Consider the following 10698-nt stretch of genomic DNA (forward strand, 5'->3'; position numbering starts at 1 on the left):
TGCCCAGGCTGGAGTGCAGTGGCATGATCTTGGCTCACTGCAACCTCCGCCTCCCGGGTTAAAGCAATTCTCCTGCCTCAGCCTTCTGAGTAGCTCGGATTACAGGCACCACCAGCACACCTGGCTAACTTTTAGTATTTTTAGTAGAGGTGGGGTTTCACTCTGTTGGCCAGGCTGGTCTCAATCTCTTGACCTCAAGTGATCCTCCTGCCTCAGCCTCCCAAAGTGTTGGGATTACAGGTGTGAGCCACTGCGCCTGGCCAGAAATATGACATTCTTTTTTTATTTTTATTTTTGAGATAGAAGTTTGCTCTTGTCACCCAGGCTGGAGTGCAGTGGCGTGATCTTGGCTCACAGCAACCTCCACCTCCTAGGTTCAAGCAATTCTCCTGTCTCAGCCTCCCGAGTAGCTATTACAGACACTCACCACCACACCCAGCTAATTTTTGTGTTTTTAGTAGAAACAGCGTTTCATTATGTTGGCTAGGCTGGTCTCAAACTCATGACCTCAGGTGATCCATCTGCGTTGGCCTCCCAAAGTGCTGGGATTACAGCCGTGAGCCACCGTGCCTGGTCAGAAACATGACATTCTTTTTATCCTGTGGAAAGGGACCAGAGCCATTTGTTCACATTTCATCAATAGGCTAGTCCACTAGGAGATGGAAATGGGAAGCCGAGGGCTAACTGGTTATTATGGTCAAAATCTCTCTAGAGGAAACTCTACAGAGAAGAATGTCAGATGCAGAAGAAGCTCCCCGAGAAGCAACAGGAGAAAATGGAGAAACAGAAATGAAAGAAGAGGAGGAACCTAATCCAAATTATAAAGAAGTAGAAAATCTACAACAGGAATCAAAAGATAACACATTAGTATGGAGAGAGTCTCAGGAGGAGGAGAGGAAAATGGGTGAGGAGGAAGGGAAAGAGGAGGAGGAGGAGGAGAAGGAGGAGGAGGAGGAGGGGAAGGAGGACAAAAAGATTGTCATGGAAGAAACTGAGGAAGTGGCTGGAGAAGCCCAGGAGAAGGAGGCTTCAGGAATACAGAAAGAAACCACAGTGGAGCCCCAAGAAGTCACAGAGTCCATGAGCTGTTTGGAGACACAGATTACCGATTCCCAGTCAATCACATCAGGAATTTTCCCAGTAAGTAGTCATCTTCATCCAATCTCAATTCATTCAGAATCATTAATTGAATGCTTAGTATAGGCCAGACTATGGGAACACAAAACCAAGTAAGATACAATCCATTCCTTTTTTTTTTTTTTTTGAGACGGAGCCTCACTCTGTCACCCAGGCTGGAGTACAGTGGCACAATCTCGGCTTACTGCAACCTCTGCCTCCTGGGTTGAAGCTATTCTCCTGCCTCAGTCTCCTGAGTAACTAAGATTACAGGCATCCGCCACTATGCCCAGCTAATTTTTTGTATTTTCAGTAGAGATGGGATTTCAGTCTTACCATGTTGGCCAGACTGGTCTCAAACATGTGACCTCAAATGATCTGCCCACCGTGGCCTCCCGAAGTGCTAGGATTACAGGCACACGCCACCACGCCCGGCCACAATCCATTCCTTTTTTTTTTTTTTTTTTTTTGAGACAGTTTCACTCTTGTTGCCCAGGCTGGAGTGCAATGGTGCGATCTCGGCTCACTGCAACCTCTGCCTCCTGGGTTCAAGTGATTCTCCTGCCTTAGTCTCTTGCGTAGCTGAGATTACAGGCGTCTGCCACCACGCCTGGCAGATTTTTTGTATATTTAGTAGAGACAGAGTTTCACTCATGTTGGCCAGGCTGGTCTCAAACTCCTGACCTCAGGTGATCCACCAGCTTCGGCCTCCCAAAATGCTAGGAGCCCCCGTGCCCGGCCACAATCCATTCTTTTAAGGAGCTCTAAGGTGTGTAGGGAGGCAGACCCATGAGTGCAGTGACCGAAAGATACACAGGAGATGAAACAGGGCCTCTTAACCCAGTTTGGAGGATGGCCAGGGAAAGTTTCCTGGGGAAGGTGTGTGCCACAGCTGAGGTGCTCGCCTTAGAATGGAGTCGGTATGATAATAAGAGTGTAGGCTTCCCACAGACTGCTCCCAGTAGGAGAACTTAGCTGTGGCCTAAGAATAGGTTACTCTCTGTAACTAGTTAGCCTTTTGGAGACCACTAGTGCCACTTAGAAGAATGATTTTGCCATTGTGGGTCTGCTGGTAGGCCAAGAGTAAACTGGAACACACCGTGTTTGTCCTGTTCTGTTCTATTCTTTTCTTTTTTCTCTTTTCTTTTCCTTTTCTCTCTCCCCTCCCTTCCCCTTCCTCCCCCTTCTCTCCTCTTGTCCTTCCTTCCTTCCTGGGGTCTCACTTTGTCACCTAGGCTGGAGTATAGTGGCATGATCTTTCACAAGCAGCCTCGACCTCCCAGGCTCAAGTGATCCTCCTACCTCAGACTCCCGGGTAGCTGGGACTACGGGCATGCACCACCACATTCAGCTAATTTTGTTTATTTTGGGTAGGGATAAGATATCACTATGTTGCCCAGGCTGGTCTTGAACTCCTGGGCTCAAGTGATCCTCCCCTCTTGGCCTCTCAAAGTGTTGGCATTACAGGCATGAGCCATGGCACCCCATCTTGTTTTGTTTTTTAAGTACAAAATGTTCCAGCCTCTTTTCAAAAACATTTCATAATTCCTAGCTGAGGCTAACACTGAGACTGGCTGACTGGGAATAGAAAAGGAGAATAAATGGTGAGTGTAGCAGCACATACTGCATGTGGAATCATGATCTTGTATTTCTTTTTAAAGAAAACCCAAAGAGGTAGCAAGTCAAAGCCTTCCTTACAATTGGAGGATGCAGAAACAGATGAGCTTTTAAGAGGCCTGAGCACACAACTTGAATTTCTTGATTTGGATCAAATCAGTCCTGAGGAACAACAGATTAGTTCCCCTGAAAGGCAGCCCTCAGGAGAGCTTGAGGAGAAAACCGACCGGATGCTCCAAGATGAACTAGGACGAGAAAGAAGGGACTTGGAGCCAGAAAACAGAGAGGAGGGACAAGAAAGTAGAGTATCCGACATCCAGTCTGGAGCAGGGATCTCCAGGGAGTCGCTGGTGTCCAGCACCACAGAGGACATTCTGTTCAAAAGGGATGAACGTGCCCCGGTGTATCCCTTGGTAAGTGGAATGCTTTTGAATCTCCCCCAGCGCTTTGAGAGTGTTGCGCAATAGGGGAATTTTATGCATGTGGGGGAAAAAGAATACCACCAGAAGGATACTTTTTAAACTAATAATAGACTTGTGTCTTTTTTTTTTTAGACAGAGTCTTGCTCTGTCGCCCAGGCAGGAGTGCAGTGGCACTATCTTGGCTCACTGCAGCCTCCGCCTCCCAGGTTCAAGTGATTCTTGTGCCTCAGCCTCCCAAGTAGCTGGGATTACAGGCATGAGCCACCAAGCCTGGCTAATTTTGTATTTTTAGTAGAGATGGGGTCTCGTCATGTTGGCCAGACTGGTCTTGAACTCCTAACCTCGGGTGATCCACCTGCTTCGGCCTCTCAAAAGTGCTGGGATTACAGGCATGAGCCACCGCGCCTGGCCTAGACTTGTGTCTCTTAAAGTTCCCTTAAGAGCTCGGACTGGAACATGTGTGACTGAACGTGAGCTTGAGAGCTGCATCTGGGTTCAATGGTGTTGCTCAGCAGGCAGGAAATTCCAGACATAGTTTGTCTGTTGCATAGGGTGCTATTTCACGTGGGAGATTCAAACTCCATTCCGGCCCTCTCCCCAGCTTCCTCCTCCCCCTTTCCTTCTCGTTTCCTCTCCCTCTTCTTCCCCTCCCCTCTCCTTTCCCTTTTCTCTCCTCCCCTCCTGTCTCCTCTCCTTTTTCTCTCTCACATTGTGAAATTCCTCCTTCATGCCACAAGTTCCACCCCTTCCCCTTTCTGCCTCACCTCTTCTGCCTTGATAGCTTTCCATGCCCCCAAACTATCCATTCCAAGAGGGGCCCAGAGGGGAAGGTAATGGAGGAGTGAAAGCTGCGTGAAAAGGCCCAGGCAGTCCAGAGGAATCTGCCTTTGCCACTGCTGAAGATATTCCAGGGAGGCACCATCTGCGAGGAGTAAAAATATTATCATTTACCAAGAGAAGGAAAAGGAGGAGTTTTTTCCTTCTTCCTCCATCTGCTACTTTCTGAAAATTGTTTCCTAGGATTCATCCTTCCTGTAGATTCATGCCTTTGGAAGATGTGGAAGTGATTGAATGGATATCAAATACTTAATGTAGTTCCTAAGACATAGTGAGTATTCAGTAAGTGTCTGCAACTGTGTGGCAATGACGATGACGGTGGCAAGATGTCTGGAGGCAAATGCAGACAACTGAAAACCTCCTTTCTGCAGATTGGCTTCATTTGAGCCTCGTGTGACAGCCTCTCTCCCATAGCTTGCAACTGTTCAGTCTGAGAGGAAGAATAATTGAGCTTTAGGGCCCACAAAGACTCTTGTCTTGTTTAGCCAGCAAACATCAACCAGGTAATATCTCTAAGGAGAAGGTGTATTCTTCGTGTCAGGGGCCCAGCTATCTGGACCTGGCGAGAGCCACTCCCCAAGTTTTGGGTCTTGCTTAGCCTTGGTCTCACTGCAGAACCAAAATTTTTCTAGACGGTCTCCCTTTGCAAATTATTTTAGCTTTTTAGTTATTTATTTATTTTATTTATTTATTTTTTTGGAGACAGAGTCTCACTCTGTCACCCAGGCTGGAGTGCAGTGGCATGATCTCGGAGCACTGCAACCTCTGCCTCCAGGGTTCAAGTGATTCTCCTGCGTCAGCCTCCTGAGTAGCTGGGACTACAAGCATGTGCCACCATACCCCATTAATTTTTTTTTTTTTTTAGTGGAGATGGGGTTTCACTGTGTTAGCCAGGATGATCTCGATCTGACCACGTGATCCGCCCGCCTTGGCCTCCCAAAGTGCTGGGATTACAGGCATGAGCCACCACGCCCAGCCTTTTTTAAGAGACAGAGCCCTGCTGTGTTGCCCAGGCTGGGCTAGAACTCAATCCTCCCACTTCAGCCTCCTGAAATTTCTTTAGCTTATTGCAAGTATCTTCTTTCTTCTTTCTTTTTCCTTCACTTTCCTTTTCTTTCTCTCTTTCTCCTTTATTGTTTTTGTTTTTCTTTATTTTGAGACAGGCTCTCACTCTGTTACCCAGACTGGAGTGCAGTGGTATGATCATGCTTCACTGCATCCTCCACCTCCTGGGTTCATTGGATCTTACCACCTCAGCCTCCCGAGTATCTGGGACTACAGGCGTGTATTACCACACCCAGCTAATTTTTTTTTTTTCTTTTTTGAGACGGAGTCTTGCTCTGTCGCCCAGGCTGGAGTGCAGTGGCATGATCTCGGCTCACTGCAAACTCCACCTCCCAGATTCACGCCATTCTCCTGCCTCAGCCTCCCAAGTAGCTGGGACTACAGGCGCCTACCACCACGTCTGGCTAATTTTTTGTTGTTGTTGTATTTTTAGTAGAGATGAGATGGGGTTTTACCGTGTTAGCCAGGATAGTCTCGATCTCCTGTCCTCGTGATCCGCCTGCCTCGGCCTCCCAAAGTGCTGGGATTACAGGCATGAGCCACTGCGCCCGGCCCACACCCAGCTAATTTTAGAAATCTTTTTTAGAGATGGAGTCTCACTATGTCTCTCAGGTTGGTCTTGAACTCCTAAGCTCAAGCAATCCTCCTGCCTTGGCCTCCCAAAGTGTTGAGATTATAGGTGTGAGCTACCATACCTGGCCTCTAGTTTTTCTTTTTGTTAAAACTATTCAGTGTTGGCTGGGTGTGGAGGCTTACACGTGTAATCCAGCACTTTGGGAGGCTGAGGTGGGTGGATCACCTGAGGTCAGGAGTTCAAGACCAACCTGACCAACATGGTGAAACCCCATCTCTACTAAAAATACAAAATTAGCCAGGCGTGGTGGCGCATGCCTGTAATCCCACCTACTTGGGAGGCTGAGCCAGGAGAATCGCTTGAACCTAGGAAGGCAGAAGTTGAAGTGAGCCAAGATTGCTCCATTGCACTCCAACCTGGGTAATAGAGTGAGACTCTGTCTCAAACAAACAAACAAAAACTATTTATAAAAAATTCAGACAACTTATATATGTTTGAAGGCAAAGATTCTTCTTCCTACACACACCCCCACCCCAATCTCATTTCCTTATGTAACTCCTGCCACAGTTGGCTGTGACTGCTCCTCTCCTGACCTTTTTCTGGGCGCGTACAACATGTTATCTGTGTGCCCATGCCTGTGCGCATGCTCACATGGCTCACATTTAGTTTTTGTGTTGTTTGTTTTTCGTTTTTTTTTTTTTTTAACCATTGAGATAATCTTGATTTCTACAAAATATTTTTCCACTTAATATGTCTTGGAAAGTTTCTTCTATCAGTGCATGTATCTCTACTTCCTCTTTTTGTTTTTCTTTTTTTGAGATGGAGTCTCGCTCTGTCTCCCAGGCTGGAGTGCAGTGGTGCTATCTTGGATCACTGCATCCTTTGCCTCCCTGGATTCAAGTGATTCTCCTGCCTCAGTCTCTCGTGTAGCTGGGATTACAGGCACGCACTACCATGTCCAGCTAACTTTTGTATTTTTGTAGACACGGGATTTCTCCATGTAGGCCAGGCTGGACTCGAGCTCCTGACCTCAGGTGATCCACCCACCTCAGCCTCCCAAAGTGTTGGAATTACAGGCGTGAGCCACCATGCCCAGCCCACTTCCTCTTTTTAAATGTAACTGTTCCCCTCTCTGTGGCCACTTAACGTTGCTTCTGATTTCTTGCTGTCACAAGGTCCTATAGTGAACATGCTCCTCCATCTCTCCTGTGTCCGCAGCATTCTCCTTTTCCTTTGGGGTCCCCTCCTTAGTCCTAAGGCCTGTACTAGCTCCCAGTGTTCATGGTAAATAGACATGACTGTGGATCCCACCTCCAGCCAGGAAACAAGGCAATCATGTTTTTGTGAGCAGGAATCCTATGAATATCAAATACAGTGAAATCTGGTTTTGACAGTAAAGTTTTGTTTTCCAGATTAATATGTTTTAGAAAAAGATTGATGTAAGTGGTGGCTATCTCCATAATCGTCTGTCATGCATGTTAAAACTGCTGCAAAACACGATGATTAATACTGTTTGATTTCTGTAATTGTGAACGCTGCTTGAGTGGGGTTGTTCTGTTACCACTAAATGAAGTCAGCCTCGTGGTGACCCGGGAAGGGCTGTTGTGGCTGAAGACAGGAGTCCTTTTAGGAATGTTTTCTTTTTGTAACTAATTTGTTAAATGGCAAAATAAATTTCCAGAAAGATGATCCTTTTAGGATTAGCAAGTTTCCAAAAGAACAATTTCATCTGAATAAATCAGCTTTTAAGAAACAGCCAAATATTAAATAATTCTGTTCCTAGAAGTTGCAGCTTGAGACAATTATGATTCCATAATTCTACCACTCACACCCACACAATAAGAGATCTAAATATAAATATAAATTATAGGGAATGAGCAGATGGAAACAGAAGGGGATGGGGAATTAAGAATGTAGGAGAGAGAAATTGGTCACATTACCTGCTATGTCTGTCTTGCGGAGAAACAATTTAATTTTATAAGTATTGTTCAAAGATAAGAAAGGAAACTTACCAGATTTTGTTTCTATATTCCAATTTAATTCACTGATTCTTAGCAACGCATCACTTTCAGCACTCTACTGCATTTGATTATTTGGCCCTAGTTAATTTTTTTGAATAGATTTTTTTTTTTTTTTTTTTGAGACAGGGTCTTGCTCCGTTGCTCAGGCTGGAGCGCAGCATTATGATCTCAGCTCATAGCAACCTCCACCTCCTAGGCTCAGTCAGTCCTCCTGCTTCAGCCTCCTGAGTAGATGGGATTACAGATGCACACCACCATGCCTGGTTAATTTTTGTATTTTTTTAGAGATGGGATTTCAGTATGTTGCCCAGGCTGGTCTTGAACTCCTGGGATCAAGCAGTCCACTCACCTCGACCTCCCAAAGTTCTGGGATTACAGACACGAGCCACTGCACCCTGCCTAGATTTTATTTTTAAGCAGTTTTAGGTTTACAGAAAAATTGAAGGCCGGAAGCAGTGGCTCACGCCTGTAATCCCAGCACTTTGGGAGACTAAGGCAGGCGGATCGTGAGATCAAGAGATCGAGACCATCCTGGCCAACATGGTGAAACCCCGTCTCCACTAAAAATACAAAATTTAACTGGACATGGTGGTGCGCGCCTGTAGTCCCAGCTACTCAGGAGGCTGAGGCAGGAGAATCGCTTGAACCCAGGAGGTGGAGGTTGCAGTGAGCCGAGATTGTGCCACTGTCCTCCAGCCTGGTGGAAGAGTGAGACTCCATCTCAAGAAAAAAAAAAAAGAACAAAGAAAAAAATTGAGCTGAATGTACACAGGGCGCCCACATATTCCTCTCACATCCTTCCTCTCCCAGTTTTCCCTTTTATTCACATCCTGCATGAGTGTAGTTTGTCCATCAGCACTGATGAGCCAATACTGCTACCTTATTATTAACCTAAGTCCATAGTGTACATTGGGAGTCACTCTGTGTGTCATGCTTATTATGGGCCTGGACAAATGTATCCTGACATGTACCCACCATTCTAGTATCATACAAATTGATTTATGCCCTGAAACCCCCTGTCCTCCACCTATTCATCCTTCCCTTCCTCCCCTAAGCCCTGGCAACCACTGATCTTTTAATTTTTTTTGAGACAGGGTCTTGCTGTGTTGCCCAGGCTGGAGTGCAGTGGCGTGATCTCAGCTCACTATAACCTCTGCTTCCTGGGTTCAAGCAATTCTCCTGCCTTAGCCTCTCAGGTAGCTGAGATTACAGGCACGCACCACCATACCTGGCTAATTTTTTGTATTTTTAGTAGAGATGGGGTTTCACCGTGTTGGCCAGACTGGCCTCCTGACCGCAGATGATCCACCCACCTCGGTCTCCCAAAGTGCTGGGGTTACAGGCGTGAGCCACTGTGCCGGGCCGCACTGATTTTTTTATTGTCTCCATAGTTTTGCCTTTTCTAGAACGTCATATAGTTGGAGTCATGTAATATGCAGCCTTTTCAGATTGGCTTCATTCACTTACCAACATGCGTGTAACTTTCCTCCATACCTCTTTGTGGCTTGTTAGCCTTTTTTTTTTTCCCCTTGTTGAATAATATTGCATTGTCTGGATGTGCCACAGTTGGTTTATTCTTTTTTTTTTTTTTTCCCCACAAATAGCACTTTTTATTTGACACTAATTGAAGTCTGAACTTTATTTTATTTTATTTTATTTTGAGACGGAGTCTGGCTCTGTCGCCCGGGCTGGAGTGCAGTGACCGGATCTCAGCTCACTGCAAGCTCCGCCTCCCAGGTTCATGCCATTCTCCTGCCTCAGCCTCCTGAGTAGCTGGGACTATAGACGCCCGCCACCTCGCCGGCTAGTTTTTAGTATTTTTAGTAGAGACGGGGTTTCACCGTGTTAGCCAGGATGGTCTCGATCTCCTGACCTTGTGATCCGCCCGTCTTGGCTTCCCAAAGTGCTGGGATTACAGGCTTGAGCCACCGCGCCCGGCCTGAAGTCTGAACTTTAAACAGATTCTTGGACTGGTGGTTCATATCTATAAGCTCGTTCAACTTTAGCACCTGTCTCGTCCCCAGTGGCTTTTCCAGAACTCCTGCCTTCACCATGAAGCTCCATGAGCTTTCCCAATTCAAACTTGGGCTTCTTCGGCATTTTTACTTTCCTAACGAAGACATCATGGAGAGGATAACTAGATTGGCAAGCCTTTTCTATGTCTTTTGCAATCCTGTCTGGAATCAATTTATTGACCACTTCTTTCAAGTCATTTGTCTGCACCTCTCGGGTCATGATTTCCATCATCTTCTTCCGGATTTGGCGGACCTGTTGGTGCTGAGCATAAGAAGTCTTCCATATCTGATTGTTGCGTTTTTTAGTAAAACCAACACAGAACAGACGAAGCAAGTAACCATCGGTAGTCTTGACATCAACATGAGCTTCAATCATTGTCTGCCACTTTTTGACCATGGAACACATTTTATCACGGGTAAGATCCATGCCATGGAGGTCAGGCAGGCAGTTTTTGCCCTGAACATCTTCAGTAATCAGCTTGAATTTTCTAAATGCAACTTCATCATTCTGCAAATCAGCAAGACTTACTTCAAACACATGACCCTTGAGACCATCAGATGCAATTTTGGTTCCTTGGGTCCTGGTGACAAGGTCTTTCCAATATTTCTTATATTGAACGTAGCAGGTGCTTTCACATCATACCAATCTTTCTTAGAAAATAGATCAACCACTTTCTTCTTGGCTCCCTTTTTGCCGCCTTTCGTAAGGCACTTGTTCTTGCCAACCGCCATGGTGCTGGTCAGAGAGCTGAAAGGGGTTTATTCTTTTTTTTTTTTTTGTTTTTTTTTGAGACGGAGTCTCGCTCTGTCCCCCTGGCTGGAGTGCAGTGGCCAGATCTCAGCTCACTGCAAGCTCCGCCTCCCAGGTTTACGCCATTCTCCTGCCTCAGCCTCCCAAGTAGCTGGGACTACAGGCGCCCGCCACCTCGCCTGGCTAGCTTTTTGTATTTTTTAGTAGAGACGGGGTTTCACCGTGTTAGCCAGGATGGTCTCGAACTCCTGACCTCGTGATCCACCCGTCTCGGCCTCCC

The 10698-nt window shown here is 46.3% G+C and overlaps 1 protein-coding gene and 1 pseudogene across 4 annotated transcripts in view; one reads left to right on the forward strand and one right to left on the reverse strand.

The window, feature by feature from the left end:
• Nucleotides 1-10698, forward strand: part of WDR66 (WD repeat domain 66) — an 82123-nt gene that overhangs the window by 1758 nt on the left and 69667 nt on the right. For 2 of the 3 annotated variants that reach the window (XM_023205274.2, XM_023205282.2), the window contains exons 2-3: nucleotides 713-1140; nucleotides 2778-3146. In XM_023205274.2, coding sequence (XP_023061042.2) covers nucleotides 733-1140; nucleotides 2778-3146 — 777 coding nt within the window. In that variant the 5' untranslated portion in view covers nucleotides 713-732. Of the gene's footprint in view, nucleotides 1-712; nucleotides 1141-2777; nucleotides 3147-10698 lie in introns of those variants that run through there. The other variant, XM_023205290.2, reaches the window with a different exon arrangement.
• LOC111538085 lies at nucleotides 9252-10407 on the reverse strand (annotated as a pseudogene). The gene is made up of 2 exons (XR_003309992.2): nucleotides 9604-10407; nucleotides 9252-9288 (listed from the first exon to the last, which is right to left on the reverse strand). The product of XR_003309992.2 is annotated as a 40S ribosomal protein S3a-like (transcript).

This window comes from Piliocolobus tephrosceles, chromosome 10 (genome assembly GCF_002776525.5).
Source record: "Piliocolobus tephrosceles isolate RC106 chromosome 10, ASM277652v3, whole genome shotgun sequence".
Taxonomy (NCBI): Eukaryota; Metazoa; Chordata; class Mammalia; order Primates; family Cercopithecidae; genus Piliocolobus; species Piliocolobus tephrosceles.